The 17971-nt window shown below is 44.4% G+C and overlaps 1 protein-coding gene across 2 annotated transcripts in view; it reads right to left on the bottom strand.

Annotated features, from left to right (window-relative positions):
• Positions 1 to 1040: 1040 nt before the first annotated feature.
• The window catches only part of ZNF704 (zinc finger protein 704), a 61255-nt gene continuing 44324 nt past the window's right edge, over positions 1041 to 17971 (bottom strand). Inside the window, exons 3-9 of one of the 2 annotated variants that reach the window (XM_015855876.3) lie at positions 16259 to 16362; positions 13117 to 13349; positions 10751 to 10851; positions 8591 to 8852; positions 6406 to 6510; positions 3888 to 3982; positions 1041 to 2631 (exon numbers count right to left, since the gene is read on the bottom strand). In XM_015855876.3, the coding sequence (XP_015711362.3) occupies positions 2520 to 2631; positions 3888 to 3982; positions 6406 to 6510; positions 8591 to 8852; positions 10751 to 10851; positions 13117 to 13349; positions 16259 to 16362 (1012 nt within the window). In that variant the 3' untranslated portion in view covers positions 1041 to 2519. Of the gene's footprint in view, positions 2632 to 3887; positions 3983 to 6405; positions 7394 to 7494; positions 8853 to 10750; positions 10852 to 13116; positions 13350 to 16258; positions 16363 to 17971 lie in introns of those variants that run through there. The other variant, XR_014942501.1, reaches the window with a different exon arrangement.

Here is a 17971-nt window from a genome sequence, read left to right as displayed (position 1 = left end):
CATTCTAATACATTATTTTTACAAAATCCTCCAAAGCAAACAGGCAAAACACAAACGGAGGGGAAGAACAAACATATCAGCATATACTGGAGGTCTCATGATCGCCAAATCCATTACGAAGTTCTTTATGACCACTCCAGAAGTGCTTGTAAAAATAGGGGCAAAATAGCAGAAGCATCTCTGGAATACCCAGGTCTTGTAAGTCCTACCACAGTAATATGCAAACATCAGAAGATGAAATCTGGGGCCACGAATTACCAGAGGCATTTTACTAAGGAAACCGAAACGACACAACATGCAGAGAAAACCCACATTGTGCTGGGGAAAAAAATGATGTTAAAACATTGGCTATGGATACCCAATCTTTCTCCTCCCTTCTGATCCCAGATTTTATATATACATACATATATGTGTGCATACATAGAGATACACACACACATACGTGTATATATTTCAGAGCCTATCTATGTTTTTGAGCCCAGTTGTTTTTTTTACATGGCTTACAGAGCACAATAGGCAAATGAGCAAGAAATGATGTGCACGCAGGCGTATCTTGCTGCTTGTGCATGTAAATGGCACGATTTGTAAACAACCGCAGAAATAGCATGCTCAAATTATGCATCTGATTGCCCAATTAACTGGTTTAAAAAGAACCCAGATGACATCCTCCAGTAGCTCCTATTACATCCTTCACCTCTCAGCACTGCTTTGCTGCTGTTCTCAAAGCCCGCGCTGTTCTGTGCTTTCACACAGCCATAAGCAGCAGCGCGTGCTCAATAAAGCTATCAAGTGAACTCTGGACCGCGTTTCAGAAAGCTGTCAGGGTAATGAAGAGTCCCTTATATCTCAGAGAGGACGAGGCAGATTAGATAATTAACAACAAAAATCTGGTCTACTTTCAAATGGCGTGAAGAAATAAACCTGGCAATGTTGGGCCTCTGTGCTTCCAGGAAGAAGCAAAGTTTTGCTTTTCTTTTTTCCTCCTTGAGGTGTCTCGCTTTGTTTAACACACAAGTGCCATTTAACGGTATACATTCGTATCACAGTAAATCCTTGTTTTATTTCTGCACTGAAATAATGGTCAGTTAATGGCAATTCCATAGAAGCTGAGACAGAACACAGCTACCCACATTGCGGTGCATACTTCCTCGTGGACAGTGACGCTGAAGTACTCAATCCTTCCAACATCTGCAAGCATAGAAACCTGTTCATTTCACTATCAAAATGAGTTAAGAACCAAACATTTACCATACATACGTTGTTCCTCTGCTGTTGTACTTCTCTTTCTGAGATGATGCTGTGATATTTTCTTTTTTTTTTTTTTTTTTTTTCTTTCACAAAATAAATTTTAGCAACTTTAATATGTAGGGAAAAAAAAAAAAGCAGCTGAGCAAACCGTTATCTGAACCATCTCTCAAATAAGACAGAAGGAAGCAAGAGCAGAACTGCTGGGCTGGATCGTGTCCCTCAATGGGTACTACATGGAATCCTAGTGCATCTCCCAGCTCTTTACAAGCCTCCCGCAGCAACACGTGTGCCAGTCCAGCTGTCGCTCCTCCCTACAAACAGGGAAAGTGGTAAGAAAAGCTACCAGGCCCCCAAGATGTTCTTATGGGTTTCCATCAACCATTGCTGCATTTCTTCCCTCCGCTCTGGCGGTGACAGATCTGCTGGTGACTTTCCATTGCTGCTTTTCCTCCTGCCAAGGGTCAAAATCCAATGTGGTACGTGAGTTACTCTGTTCTGGTCTGTGCCTGCTTTCAAAGCCTTCCAGGAGCAGTTTGTCCTTCTGGAAAAGTCTGCCTTTGCTTTTCTCCTAGAAAGAAACCAACAAAAATCCCAACTCCTTCCCACAGCCCCTTTCCAAAAAATAGAAAATCATCATGATCGTTCGCATCAGAATCATTTAGCAGCCTCCAGTCTTAGTTACAGCTTCTGCTGAGTGAACGGTAGCTTATGTGACTCTGAAGTGTTTATTAGAAAGCTTTCAAAAAGAGATCTTCGTTTCAGGAAAAGAACAAAAACGTCCAGTTTAGCAAATACAGACGTTGGCAGCAAAGAGACTGCAATGGTTAAAAACGACCCGAAGGAGCAAACAGCTCACAGAGTTAGCAAGGAATTCACTTCTCCTTTTAGAACAAAAACCCAACACAGAAAAACACTGATAGCTGCTCCGCTGTCAATACTCCGTAAGACAGGATTTTGTCATGTGTTCTTGCTTTTGCTTTTTATTTGTATTTTTTTGCTCTATTGCTCCACACAGGTTTGAATTAGTGCTTCTCCTTGGCTACAAGTGCTTCACTTGGAAATACAAAGCTCTCTTTGTAAAAAAAAAACAACAAAAAAACAACCAAAATGAAACCCAAATGATAAAAAAAAAACAAAACAAACAAATAATAAAACAAAAACCCCAACACCACATCACCGGAGGAAAACAGGAAGTGATACAGTGCAGCTGTAGCAATCTGGTCCTGTCGTTGTCTTCCCCCAGCCCTAAATCCTCTGCATAACTTCACTCTTCAGTCGATGAACCTTTGGCAGGCCTTCTTCCACCGGCAGGCAGTGCACCACATATCTCTGTTCTCCATCCCATACACCTTCCGACACTTCTTCCCCTCCCCTCTCGGCTTCCTGTCAGAGAGAAAGGCAAGCTGGTTAACAGCACGTTTTTGCAGCCTGGCCTTACCTCCCCAGGCCAGGACAATGAGTTCAGCACTGTGCAGATGGCTGAGAATGCCCCAGTTTCCAAGAGACCGTGGTGCGTCTGTGAGCTGACCAAGAGAGATGAAGCAAGTAGACTCATGGCAAGGCTGAAGTCTTCGCAGCAGCTGCTGAGCCTGCTCCCCTCTTCCAGGGCTGGTGCACGGCCCATACTTTAGCCAGGCTCAGCCTGATGGAGGTTTGTGTTACTTTAGCCACACGCAGCACCAAGGTGTAACAGACAACCACAGCAATCCCGTAGCACAGCCAGGCTCACGTGGCACACAAGTGCTCTCTGCTGTAGCACTGCACTACAAATACCTCGCACAGTTCAGAGCAGCAGACCTTGACTGTAAGCATGCAGCAGCTATGCAAAAGAGGGGAAGAGCTGCCAGCTCCTAAGTTTGTACATCCTTCCTGTGTGGTTTGCTGAGCTCACAGACTGAACAACATCCAGGCAATTAAAAACAAGTTTCAGCCCTCAGCTGCAACGTGTTCATGTGCTCTTTTCCTCCCTGAAGCCAGCAAAGCAGGCAATACCTGCTTTTAATGCCATTGTGATTGTCGTGTGCTCCATCCTAGCACCATACTTAAAGCTCACAAGACAAGTGCAGAAAATGATTAAACTGTTAAAATGGAACTTTTCTACTCAACACGTAGCAAACTTAAGGAGCAGTGCTACAAGGAACAGCCCAGTGCTCAGTGCAGCAGTGCCTCCAGACCCAGAGTCCTTAAATCAGGTGCGTGTACAGACACAACTGTTTAATACCAGCCTGGCACACAGGATCTGCCTTGTGATTATTCTCCTGCATATATATGTGTTTTTTCATTACTGACAATGGGCACAGTCTACAGATTGGGAACATCCTCAGTTCCATTTGTAGCACGTGCAATGATCCGAGAGTCACACTGGGCATCTGAACTCCACATCTACCTGGCATAAGACCTGCAGTTCTCCTTCAGTCTGTGCCCTCTTCACTCCTTGACAACTCATTCTTCCCCAGAACTTTACTTTTGGTGCTAATGAAAAGCACAGATGGGTTATCCTGAAATATGCTGGTAAGAAGCTGCCTGACAACTGCAACCACAGTTGGTGCTGCAGTTCTTCTGCTTCTGTGGCCACCGACATCTTATTTACTGAACACCCCCCAAGGTCTGAAGCTGCTGGTCTGTCAATGATCCCGTACCTCAATCCAAACGCTACTCTGGGTGGTGAGGAAAGAACTGTGTGGGACTGCTTCTGCTCCCCACTCCCGGCAGGACGACTGTGAGTTGGTGAGACCTGTCAATACAGACAAAAAGGTCATTTATGAACTGCATGCAGACGTGAAGGCAATAGAAACACACCTTTAAGTCAATGGCAGCAACACTGCTTTGTTTGGTGCAAACAGGTAGAACTGCTTCCAGAAGAAGTAATTTGTAATACACAGTGGCTGACATACCAAGGAGAAATCAGTATCTAGCATACAAACACAAATAACCTGGAGGTCTGATGAAGCTGGAGCTGTAAATATATACACAATAGTAGCTCCATGTTGCTTTTCTGTACGTCTAGTCAACCAAGCAGAGTAAACTGGAGTACAGAGCGGCATCACTTCAGGTCTGGGGGAACGCAGCAAATGATGCATTCATTCTTTTTAAGAACTCTGACACTGGATCACCTCTGTGTTGATTCACGAAGGCTCTTGTTCATGGCTGGCAAGAATGTACAGCTAATGGTGGTGACTGTGTTGAAAAACTGTGTTTTGTACCTGAGAACGTGCTCTATCAACCAGTGTTATTGTGCCCTTTGTATCTGTTGGAGTTTCCATGGAAATAAACAGGAGGCACTACTACTACCTATGTAGCAGACACATGAAAATCAATTCATATGGTTCCCAGATTGCTTTATTACTCTGCAACCATCAACACTTCCCAAGGTTTTTGCACTGGGATTATTTCTGAATTGTACCTAAATCACTGGCATCTTCACACAGTTCTCTGAAAGCCATTAGGCATCTCTTAAATTCCTTAAGAAGTGTCAGCTCTAAAGCTCGAGCTCAACATTGTTGCTTGAGCAAGTAAACTCAACACACATGTCTAATCCTGTCCTCTTATGAGTCTGATTTACAGTGTGGATAATTGCACTTTTAGATTCCCAACACTACTGGCACCGATTTCTGCCATTCCACAGAAGGAGCCAGTTTTGTAATTGCTCTGTATCAACCCCATTGTTGTGAAATCAAATACTCGAGGAACTTCGCAGACAGAACGCTCTGTCAAGGCGCTCTTGTTCAAATTGCTGACAGCGTGATGTCTTTCACTGCGAGTTGTTCCTTGATAGAACTTAATACATATTCATTGGCAGAGCACGGCGTAATTGATTCAGCCACTTTGGTTTTTTATCAGACCTGCAGGATACCACAGGCTGAGAAAATCTCCAAGATTTGCCAAAGGTTGACATTAAGAAGCTTTGGAGATTCACTTGGTGAAGAAAAGGGAGGGAAACAGCGTCTGTTATCACCATGCCCAATATTCACTGGTGGTAGGAAAAAAAGCTGTATGGTTCTTTGAATGAGCAACGTGTATTTATGCGGCATGTTGTAAAAATGCAGAAAGCACGATATTAAATGAAGCTATTGTATTAATATTAATACTATCATATTAAATGAAACTATCATATGAAGGGAGTTTTTTATCAGGGAATCCTAATTTATAGCAAAAAATGCTTTCCAGTAAAAATTAGAATAAATTTTACGTATATTTATTTCTCCTTCTTACACAGAAGATCTTCCATTACTTGAAGGCAGCGACTTCAAGTTCAAACTTCAAATGGCTGGACTAGATGATCTAATGGTTGGACTAGACGATCTTCTAGGTCTTTTCCAACCTTGATAATTCTGTGATTCTGTGACTACGTTTAACCCTAGCACTCACCATGCTAGGCACCAGACACCTAATCCCTCTGAATCTTTCATTAAGGTTTTGACCTCCCCCTACAGTACCCACACCTGCACTGCTTTACATTTAGGACTACTGCAAATCTACATTTCAGCAACCAACCAACTTCTGCAGTTCTATTATCTATTGGAAGAAAGGGCCAGAGCTGACCTGGCATCTAATGCTTCATTAAACACTCGTCATGCTGCAGCATGTATTAATATCAAAACTAATAGTGAAAATATTTAATGTATTACATGCATCTTTTGTGCGAAACCACACAATTTTCTGCTGTCAGTAGAGGATACATCCCTGTAGCCTACTGGGGTCAGACTTCACACTTCATTCCTTCTGTTGCTTTTCAACTATTCTTCATCTTCAGGGTTCACTTTGGTAACAGCCCTGCTGCTTCAATCCGATTACCGTGTTAACATAACCACCGCCTTGTTCATTTTCTCTCTGGCCTCATAAGCGATCTTTCAGTGGCAGAAAAACAAGCACGCAGTGACGGGCTCTGCACCTACCAGGAAGTTCTTTTGTAAGCAGGTACTTTAAAAGCATGCTGTCAAGTCCAGTTCTCTGCTTGTGGTCACCAAAACAAAACCCCAAAAGACAAAAATCACTGTATTGCATTTAAGAGACTGGCAGGAGGGCTACAATCAGTCAAGCAAGCGAACTGGGCTATAATTTAACTTGTTATGTCAAAATTACTACTGTTATGAGATACCGTGAAAACACACTAAAAACTATTTTTTTTCTTCTTTTTTTTTTTAATCATCCACTTACTGGAATGCCAGTGAAGGTAACTGGAGGCGACTGCCAAGAGATGCTAAAGCTGCTGCCATTGGGAGTGAATTTAGTCGACCCTGGAATGTTCACCGGAGGAGTGGCCTGTTTGAAAAGAAAATATGATTCTAGTAAAGAACCAGTCACTTTCCAAAGCACGTCAAGGGATCTTTTACTTTTTGAAACTGTGAATCTGCAAGAGAGTTACAGAGGTGGAAAAAACCTTCACGGTGCTGACAGTGATGAGCATTTTACCCTGTTGCTGAGATGGATAATCACAGATAAGCTGGTAAGGAAGGAACATGTTTATATACCACTGTTGTTAAAACCTTGTTTGGAGGAAGATGATGGCTCTTACAAGAACCCACGCGAAACCTCTAAAACCTGGATCTGGTAGAAAAAACATGAACTCAAGTACCACATTACAAACACAAGCCTGTTTTAATAATGCCAGTTGGTAGCAAAAGAATACTGCAAATGATTAACCTAACCACAGTGATAAACAAGGAAGTACATAAACTGGTGGCAGCAGGGGAAAGTAACTGAAGACTGGATGGAGAGGATTTTTGGACTCTAACACCGCATCCCACTGATCTGCTCCACATGAGCTGCTTCCCTGGCAAAGAAAACCTGAACATGAACTGGAGTGGGAATCCCAGCTTAAGAGAATGTCTTATATAGTATGCACAGGGTCATTCTTCACTGACAAAATGAAGTACTCAAAATGGAGCAACTCAACAAGGAGGCACTTGTAAGGTTCAGACACATGCTGTACAATACTGTGGAATACGTCAGTGCAAATCCAAGTCAAGCAGTTGAAACATCTCAAACACAATTTTCTTAATCAAGTGTGTTACTTAAAGGCTGGAAAAATTGGAAAGGGCCGGCATATCCTTTCTCTGCTATACAAAGGAGGACTGAGTGAGTCTCCACACAGCAGGAAAGAACATGGCAACTGCAAATCTCAGACGAAGTGAGCAGCCAGGACCTAGTAAAGGCGTATGTTTGGTGGCCCTGCTAGGCAGGGGGGTTGGAACTACATGATCCTTGAGGTCCCTTCCAACCCGGGTAATTCTGTGATTCTGTGACCTGGTGCCTCACTACAGGAGAGGCAGGGCCTTTTCCTAGCTGGCTCTGTCAGTGCCCAGGCTGGTGCACTACCTGATGCAGCTCCCACCCGAGGTCCCAAACTTCTGTGCTTTCCACAGCGTGTGGGAGACCAAACTACGCTGTTCCAGACAAACAACAAAAGGGCTTTATTTGCACAATGCCATAAAGAAGTAATTGCATCTGACAAATTTAAGAGTTCAGTTCTCCAGTGCATACACAGGTCGTGGACCACACCACTTCAAAGTCTCAACTCCTGTTTTCTCATATGGCATCCAGACCAAGACATATCAAATTTTATGCGCTTTTACAATGAATGCCTTCTGTCCGAACTTTGTTGGAAGCTTTTTGAACAGCACCTCGGATACGACTGGATTTTTCCCATTTGTAAAGAATTATCTCTAAGAGTGGGAGGGTATCACACACGTCTTTTCAATTTTCCTGCCCTATTTCACACACACAAACTGACATCTCTGCACACAGCAGAGGAAAGGAATTGTTCCTAGCATGCATTGGGTACTTGCCTCCAGACATAGCCAGTAACAGCAGAGCTGAAACTAACACTCAGGGAGGGATTTAGGTGACTGACTAAGATCATTTACAGTGCAGGAGACCACACGAGAACATGTCACCTTGGGCGTTTCTTAGAGGAGAGATAACTGAGCAGGCAGTAGAATGCACAGAGCAACTCTTCTCAACGTGAAGTGTGCACCTCTACAGGTGCTCAGGGACATGATTTAGTGGAGGGTTTTTAGGGCAGTACGGTTAGGCTGTGGTTGGACTCGATGATCTTGAAAGTCTTTTCCAACCTGAGCAATTCTATGATTTAACGATTACACACAGTTGGACAGGCTGTACCCCAAAGTCTGGTGGCTGTGGTGAGAGCACAGAGAACTAACCCAGAAGTGGACATACGGTTTAGATGAGACGAGCCCTGTTAACCGTTCTTGCTCTATGAAACTTTTTGACCTGCTAAAACTAGGCTCAGCTTTTCAAAATCCAAGCACACTATTTAGACATTTTCTTCTACATTAATGAAGTCAGTGCAGTCAGTGGAGCTCACCGTCAGTAGCGTTACCTGGTAAGCATGGTCCGTGTGTACGAGGTAGAGGTTGGTAGGAGCTGAGCGGCTCAGAGGTGTCATCAATTTAGTCTCAGTTTTGGCACAGGAAGTTTCAGGACGGATTGTGTCTTGGGTGGGAAAGGAAGGAGGAGATGCTAAAGATGGAGAGACTGGGGAAAGGCTGCTTAAGCCATCAGCTACTGAGTCCGTGTTGAGCCTGATTTCTGTATAGTAAAAATCCTCCTCTCCGTCGCTGTAGTCAGACTCTCCTATGCGTCTGCATCGAGAAAAAAGGGCTGATTAAATGAAAGCAAGAACCTTACACTGAATTTTAAGTTCTAGATGCATAAGCAAATATATTCATACTGTCAGTTAATTAATATCTCCAGTTTTAACTCTTCCTACTTGATCTGACTCTAGGGAAGAAAAGAAAATCATCCAGTCCAAAGGGAGAAGAAGCAGGAATTTAAACTTTAATTCCTCTAATTCTCTGACCTCGGACTTGCTGTTTAACTTCTATGCCTCAGCTTAGATATCAAGAAGTACTTGCTTCCCATTGCTGACTATGGAAGTTAACAAGAATCTCAAAGCACTTTAACTTCATAAAAGACAAAGCAGACATAGAAGGGCATTTAAAGGTAACAAGCATGGGCAAGATAAAGCCCTCTAACCTAACAGGAAATAATTTACTATCTTATCGCTAGTTTCTTAAGTCAAATATAGTTTTGGCCATGGTTCAATGTAACTTTCCTTGGCCTAACAGAATAAGCTGCTTGATAACAGTCTTACCATACAACTCACTCCAACATGGGCACAGAAAGGACACTTAAGGGCTGGCTTGCCAGTGCTGGACTGCCTGGTCCTAATCTTCGGTTGCAGACTTACAGAGGGAGGGGATGCAAAAGGCCTGCATGTCCCTGCAGCCCCCAACCCCATCTGCTGTGTGCTAGAGAACAAACACTGGGCACGAAGCAGCCCAGTCACAAGCAGTAGTTCCCGACAACCTACCAGGAAATCCCAGACAAACCACTATTTTAGCACATTACCAATCCTCATGCTGTATAAATTCAACCTTGCAGCTCAGACATGACTTTTTTGTCCTGAATCTTCCATATGGGAAGCTCTGCTGTGTGCTTCTCCCTGCCCCGTACCACGCAAAAGATGTCCCAGCAGTACACAGGACAAAGAAAAAAGAATGTAACATATATAATATATAATATAACATATATAACATATATAACATATAATATATAATATATATGTTGAGATAGATTTTTTCTGACAGCTTCAGTCTCCAGAACCTAAGCCCAACACCAATTACTACTACTGTTGCACAACCCTCAAGAGCCCCATGCCAGACTACAACTCACATTCACTTTTAATTCATAAGGACCAGGTAACACAGACTTACACAACAGAAATATCTACACAACCCACAGGTGCGGACCACAAAGAAGGGAAATGAGCAAAAGGATTCAAAGAGCTGTATGCATGTAAGCCAACACCTGGACACCTTTCCTCTTTCCACTGCCCTGATGTCCACACTGTCTCTCAGACTTCCTGCTCAGTAACACTGTGAGGCAGCACTGGGTCTCCTTGTAATTACATATTGAGCAGCTGGGTCAATCAGTGCACTGCACAGGAGATTTTAGTTGAAAACTAAAGCTCTCAAAAAACCTCACGTCATACAAGATTTATCAGGTTTTGCTTCTAGACCAAGTAAACACACATGGAATTAGCAGCTTGGTTTCATTGTCAGTTTTCACAATTGTGTTGATTCTGAACGCAATTCAATGTGAAACAAAACTGGAAAGTATTGGTGCGGCACCACGAAACCTGCCATCTTTCACCCAGCTGCAGACTGGACACGACATGCAGAGAGCAGACATGGAGTGGAAGCAATTCTCCATCAAATGTTGCTGAGCTGTGCTGCCGTTAAGGAAGCGCAGCGTGATCTACAGCTGCATGTGACCAAAAGTTCACTAAAGGCTGGAAAAGAAAGTGCCTTGCTTTTAGAAGAAGTTCCCATTCACCTCTACACATTGCTACTCAACTGCTCCAGAAACTTCTGGATCTTGGAAAAGACAGGGACAATCCAGTCATCTCCTGGGCAAAGAACGGCCATGTGCCTTCTACATTGTCTCCCTTTGCCTTCAGAAGGCAGCAGTCCCTTACCCAAGGTGGATGGTCCGTATGTGTTTCTGAATCCCTGCAGCTGTGCTCAGCACCTTTCCACAGTTTTTCCACAGGCATTTGAACATCACCTTCATGGAGTTCTGAGACAAGAGAGCAACGTATTCTTAGTCACAATGAGGATAAAAGAAGGAAAAATCAACCCAAACCAAACACAGATGTACAAAATATTGCTTTATCTGTATGCTGAATCAATCACTGAAGGCCTACAGCCTCTAAACCTTAGCATGTCCTTAGAGACGAGCACACTCCTCCTTGGTGTCTTGAACAGAAATCAGCCCCATACACCATGTGTATCTTTATGAACACAGAGTGGTTCAGTATCACTCTCTGATTAGATGGTAAAAACAACCTATCTCTACTGCATTTTTCGCTTTATGGTCCATGCTGGGAATACGCAAATTTCAGTATAACCAAATGAAATATTGCAGAGTAGAAATACAGAACATAAACTGTGCTTCCATTTCTGACCAGTCAAACTGCATCATCAGGCTTTAACCTTTTAACTACGAAAATAATGGACAGACCAGCTGGTGGGGAATCATGGGAACTACTATCTTGGTGGGAACTTCAAGCAAGTAAAGGGAGAATGGCTTTAAACTAAAATAAGGGAAATTCAGGTTAGATGTTAGGAGGAAATTCTTACTCGGAAGGTGGTGAGGCACTGGCACAGCTGCCCAGAGCTGTGGGTGCTCCATCATTAAGAGGCATATGAGCTCAGGCTGGATGTGGCCCTGAGCAGCCTGAGCTGATGGGTGGCAGCCCTGCCCTTGGCATGGGGCTGGATCTGGATGGTCCCTTCCCACCTAAGCCATTCTATGATTCTTAATGGAGGGTGGTTGCTAACACGGCATTTAGAAACACAGAATGGAAGAAACTCCCATGAGTCAAAGTAAGGTTACCAATCACCACTTCCACGCCTATTGCTTTTGATTTTGAAGCCCTAAATTAGAATGAACCTGAACATTTTCATTTTGGATTCTAACGGCGTGAAGATGTACTCAGATAAAGGACCGTACTGGGGCCAGAATTAAAAACAGTGCAGGAAATGTAGTTAATCTGTACCAAAGTTTGGCAGGTAATGTTGTTACTTATCAAAGTTAAACATTTGCCACGCAGAGCAAAATCCATGAGAACAGGAAGGGATAGTGGAATGTATCTGCGGAGAGTACATAAATAGAAATACTCACAGGCAACTTACGTAACCATGAAGATGGCAGCTGTAAAACCATCTGTCTCATCATGGCCGAACAATAGCAGTGATGACAATAAGCACAACTTCAATTGAAAAGTAAAAGGCAAATCAGCGCGCTACTGTATTTCTACTCCTCCTGTCTCACACGATCCCAAACCAACTGCTTTAGTTTAACAACCAGCTCTCACTTCTGATTTATTTTAATAAACGCATCCTCCAAAATATTTTCTTTCCTTCTTAGCAAAAAAGCCAAAACATTTGACGCCCCTCTCCCACAAACAAGGGCAGAACAGCGTTGGTCAGCAAATAAGCAACTTCTGGAGCAACAAGATAAATCTGACCACGTTTAAACAATCATTAGAACTTCTTCCTGCTGGTGGTGAAGCAATTAAGTGCCCCAGACTGAGCCAGAACCAAAGTCACAGTGAAAGAATTAAATTCCCTGTTTTTCTCCTCCTTACAAAAAGTCCTTTCTCATCTTGCGATGTAAAACCTGTCCTGTTGTGTTGGGAGGGAAGGAACCTGGACTAGTGCCATCTCTTTGTTGTCTTTTTCTCCTGCTTGCCTGCATAGAGGTGCCTTTTTGGTTTTAGTTTGGCACTTTTTGTTTTTCCTTTTTACACAGTGTTTTATTTAGTCTGCTTTTGCACTCCTACCAAGGATAAATTTGGACTCTGCTAACGCCATTGGGTTTGATCTCTCTCTCCTTTTCTCACTCCATATGTTTGTGCAGCGAAAGCTTCACAGTATCAAGGTATTTGACACACATTTGTCAGACAAACAGCACTTTCGTGGGACAAGAAATCTCAAGGCCACGTGCAGCCTTTGTGATGACATGTAAAGGCTGCCTGTTGCATCCTTCTTGCAAAGAATTTGCCAGACTGGGGAAGAATCCCCTGAGTGGCCAGAGATCACTGTTTTCTGAGCAGGAGGATCCACAGAACATCACCACCTGCCAGCAAATATGTGGTGCTCATGGCATGTGCAGCAGGTGACCGGGCTGAACGAGGCACAGTGACTTTGCTCAGTACCTGCATTAACTGAATGCTAAGGAGGGAATACAGGCACACAGTGACCTGTTCCTTTCTCACAGCACAGTAAGTCTACTGACATTGTATTTGCTTATGGGCGTGGAATTGAACAGGACGCTAACCTTTCTCTTCCTAGGGATGGGTTCATCAAAGAGAAGGTTGCTTGTTTCGGCTTCATCAATGCCATCATCTGGCTGGGAAGGTGTTCGAAAAGCTTTAAAGCTGTCAGCTGACAGAGGTGGAGATGGGGTGGATGGGTTGGACTGGTCACTGGGAGCATTCCAGCTCCAGTATCCACTGCTGCTGGTACTAGAAGGCACAAATCCTCCTTCTTTCCAAGATCCGTTTAGGGATTCTGTCAAGAACAACAAAAGCCGTCATTACAACAATGTCATCTTAGGGCCAAGGAGTCCTTTTATCTAAGGCTTACATACAGTGTTGGCAACTAACCGGGTAAAGAAATAAAGAAAAGTGAAATGGATGCAGAGAGGATAATTACAACTGTCCCACAGCACGCAAATTACGTTTGTCAACAGCCAGATACTGCACCTGATTTTGTTGTTCAGAAAAAAACCCTATTTTTTAAAACCCAAATTCTGGGCAAATAACCTGTTTCAGAGCATAAAGAGTGATAAGCACCCCGATATTGCATGCATGATTAAGGAAAACATTCAAATACATTCCCAGCTTTAACCACGAACACACAACTGCAGTGGGGCGTAAAGCTCCAAGGCGCTGCACCACAAAGAGGAGAGAGACCCCAGGAGGAACACACAAGTTGTGGGCCCCAAGACACCAACTGCATCTGTGAGAACAGAATCATCATCCGAGTACTGAAACATCACAGGAGATAGTAACTGCACTCTCACTGCCTTCTCATCATCTGCCAGTGTGCGCACCTCCGTCTAATGTGACTCTGGTGCAATGGAGGTGGTACGTATCCTCAGAAGGAGATGCCTTTTTTCACATAGGTGTGGGGTTCAGATGTGGCTTTTGAGGCCCTGGATTGCTTCTCCACCTACCCTCACTGCAGCAGGACCCTGGCACTAGGTTGTAAGAGACGCCCAAGCCACCAGGTCACTCCATAACATGGCTGGTGGGAGTAAAGCACTGCCTCTGCGGTCTGAGGCATGATGTGAGCTGTATTTCATGTGCTGAGGTCCTCAGGAGCTAAATGCTGGCATATCACTCCTCACAGCCCCTAAGGACAGCTGGACTAGATGATCTATGTCCTTTCCAACCTTGTGATTCTATGATTCTATGATAAGGGGCCTCTGGCAGGAGAGGAACGCTGGGGTCACCAACAAACGTGTGGACTGAGCACGTCTAGCAGTGCAATGCCAGACACCAAGGGAAGCTCCAGGGGCAAACAGGGCTTAGACACGTGTGTGTGGATGGTTTGGTGAGCTTTCCCCAGAACTCAGGCATCAGGAGTTTTCTCAGTGGCACCACAGGTGTCTGAGCATTGTGCAACACCCCACTTCATACAACAAAGGCAGATTCTAGCTGTTGAAGAAACATTATTCACTCTAAGTGCAAGACGGAGTCTTTTCAAGTCACTGCCTGCATTTAAGAGTTCTGCAGAAGTCACTCCTTCATTCCTTTCCAATTTCTTACTGTTAAATTTAACTAATGACATCAGCAGGAAAAAATAACATCTGCCAACTGCTACCAAAGCCTTACCCCAATCTCACTTAAACAAATGACTTTGTTACGCCTGGTTCAGTCAGTTTTGGATGAAAGCCTTCATCATTAACATCACCTGCTCATGAAACTGAATTTGGTGCTTCACCATGTAAGCAGACATGTAAGAATAGCTCCTTGCACAGTCAGAAGCCAAATCCCTGCACTTACTGACCGGGACCACTGAGCACAAACCCCACTTTCCCCAAAAGAATCAATCCTGTTTGCCAAAGGACATAGAAATTCCCTGCAGCTGATACGTAACCACATGAAAATGTCATGTTCTGACTCACAGCTGCAGCCTGCTGAGTTTTCACATGACTGTAATCAAGGTAGGCTCTGCTTCTTGTAAGTATCTGTACTTGAGCCGCTGGCCAAAGCCAAGAAATACATCTGGTATCAACCTGTGAACTTTGCAGAGTTTGAAACTTCCATTTACTCAAACAAACAAAGGGAACAGCGCCCTTTGACTACTACATTCCAACACATTTACGGTGGTGCTTGGCATTCTCAGGGCTTACAGCTCCTCACCTTACTGGGAAAGAGGTTTAGATCAAGAGAACGTTTTAAAAGTAGAACGTAAAAGAAAAAAGACTGAGTGAGGCTGACCATGGGAAAAAAAGAAAACAAACACGGTTCTCATTAATACTAACAAATCCGCCAACGTAAAGGAGATCGATGTGTAAATAAATGCAACTTACTCTTATTTTGGTGCTCTTTTCACATTGCTGGAGTTGTGTGAAAGAGAACCAGACCAAGCATTGCTCAGCTGCAGAGAAACAAGGGCCAAACTCTGATCCAGTTTACGTGGGCAATCACAGAATCATGGAATGGTTTGTGTTGAAACCGACTCTTCAGATCACCTGGTTCCAACCCCTGCTATAGGCAGGGACACCTCCCTCCAAACCAGGTGCTCTCAGCCCCATCCAGCCTGGCCTTGAGTGCTTCCAGGTTGGGGGCACCCACAAGCTCCCTGGGCAACCTGTTCCAGTGCCTCACCACCCTCATAGTAAAGAATTTCTTCCTAATTTCTAGTCTCAATCTACCCTCTTCCAGTTTAAAGCCATTTCCCCTTGTCTTGTCAGTACCTGCCCTTACAAAGACTGTTAAGTATAATGCCATTCAGAGGGTCATCCCTGGAAACAGTGAGACCTGCAAAGGATACCTTCCTATTAACTGCAATCTGTAAGTATTCCTCTTAGCACCCATTTACAGTAGGAGTGCAGTCAGCATCTATTTAAAAACTACAAGTGAGCAAGAAAAGCTGGCATCATACAAACAGTGATGATATATACTAATGAGAAGTCCTCAGTTAAGATTAGTCCTTAAAATGTACCCATTTTAACCACCTCTTGGAACTCCAGCCAAGATTCCATAGATGGGCTGCAGCCCAGAGACCCTTCAGCTCACGACAGAGCTGAGGAACAGCCCGTCTCAGTGCTGTATGGCAGGAACCACACCTGGTACATGTACTGTGTATGAACGACTGCAAACATGCTGTTGAGAAAGGTGGAGCCTCAATGAGGACAGAAGCTGCTCTCCATTCCCAGGTGTGAGTTTTTCAGCACAACTCAGGCTTACCGTTGGGCCGGATGGGAGGGCTGCGAACCAAAGGGCTGGTGGATAAGCTGGTCAGTACCATGGCTGCTGTCACTTTATCCATGTCCAGTTCTTCTGGGGATTTTCTAGAAGACAGCAAAGGGGAGGCAGGAGGCAATCAGCAAGTATTTCAACTGTTAGCGTGAAATCTGGTTATTGAACAGCAAACCAAAGCCCAGGACAGCAATGAACAGTGATCAAAGCAAGATTTCCTCTTCCTTCAACTTTTTCCTAATCAGACTATTAATTATTTCAAACCCACACATACAAACCCACGTCCTCTCCATCTGCACTGGCCTTTGGTTTTAAAGCATCTATTCAGCCACCAGCCATGAGCTTACGGTGACTGCAGAAGTGATTCTGCACAGGGTGGTCCTCGCCTGGCCTGCAGCCTCAGCACCTGAAATGATTCAGCTCCTTATGTTGGCAGAAAACTGATGCAGACAGTCCGTGTCAATGCATCCAAATGAAACTGCTGAACCAGCAGGTTCAGCGGACTTTGGCTCCCCGCTGCTTTAGGACAGGGAACCTGGGCAGCTTGGTCACCCAGAGGCTGCAGTCCACTTTTAGGAACCCCATCCATTGCTCCCAGTTGGGACACACCAGGATGGCACACAGAGCTGTCTGACACTTCAGCTGCTGACACCAACCTGTGTGCAATAATCTCAAACCAAGTAGGAAACTACGCTATGGTTCAAACCTCTTGATATTTCAGCGAGTAAACTGGCCAGGGCAAGTTTAGGTTGGATATTAGGAAGAACCTCTTTACAGAAAGGGTAGTTAGGTACTGGAATAGGCTCCCCAGGGAGGTGGTTGAATCACCATCCCTGGTTCTGTTTAAGAGCCGTTTGGATGTGGTGCTCAGGGATGTGATTTAGTGTAGGGTTTTTAGAGTTAGGGTTCTGGTTAGGCTGCAGTTGGACTTGATGATCTTCAAGGTCTTTTCCAACCTGGGTAATTCTATTCTATTCTATTTTATTCTAAACCTCAGCCTGCTCCACAGCACAGCGCATGGCTGCTTTCTGGATGATGCACGGAGCCCTGTGGATGTCCATTCACACTTTCATGCCAGAGAACACAGCTCCTCATGACTGTCTTTTGTAACACATCACCGCCCGGAACCGGATGCTGATGATTGATCCTGCTCCATTCTTGTTACAGCCACAGAAATCCCCCCTCTCATTCAGTCAATGCTTTTGCAAAGGCCACAGCAGCCACGTGGTCATCATCAAAGACCAGAAAAGGTTCTAGATGTCTGCTGTGACCATGGAGATACTGCATGTTCTGGAGCCCAGTCCTGCCAGGTGACCTTCCTATTGCCTAATGCTCCACTATGAAATCCTCTCCCCGAGAAGCACTTATCTGCTCTGAAGCAGCACTGCACTGACTGCCCCCTGCATTTACCCTGCTGTAGCTGAACCAGCAATATCTGCACTTCTGCAATAGATGAGGAAGAAACAACCACAGGTTCCTGACATGCTGGGAAAGCCAGTCCCCAGTGACACTGATTTCCAACAAGGCTGCTCTGTGTGTGGCAACGGGATTAACGTGCTCCTCTCTGGGCCTCTACAGAACTGCAAAATCACGCTATAGCAGCTGTTGCAAGTGTTTGCCACACTTGTGTCAGCATTTCAGAGTCCACAGACCCAGAGCTAACCCCAAGCGCAAAGTTACCCCGTCTACCTCCTATAGAGA

The sequence above is a fragment of the Coturnix japonica genome, chromosome 2 (genome assembly GCF_054131305.1).
Source record: "Coturnix japonica strain WE chromosome 2, WE-NBRP24, whole genome shotgun sequence".
Classification (NCBI taxonomy): Eukaryota; Metazoa; Chordata; class Aves; order Galliformes; family Phasianidae; genus Coturnix; species Coturnix japonica.
This window is presented reverse-complemented; position numbering and strand designations above follow the sequence as displayed.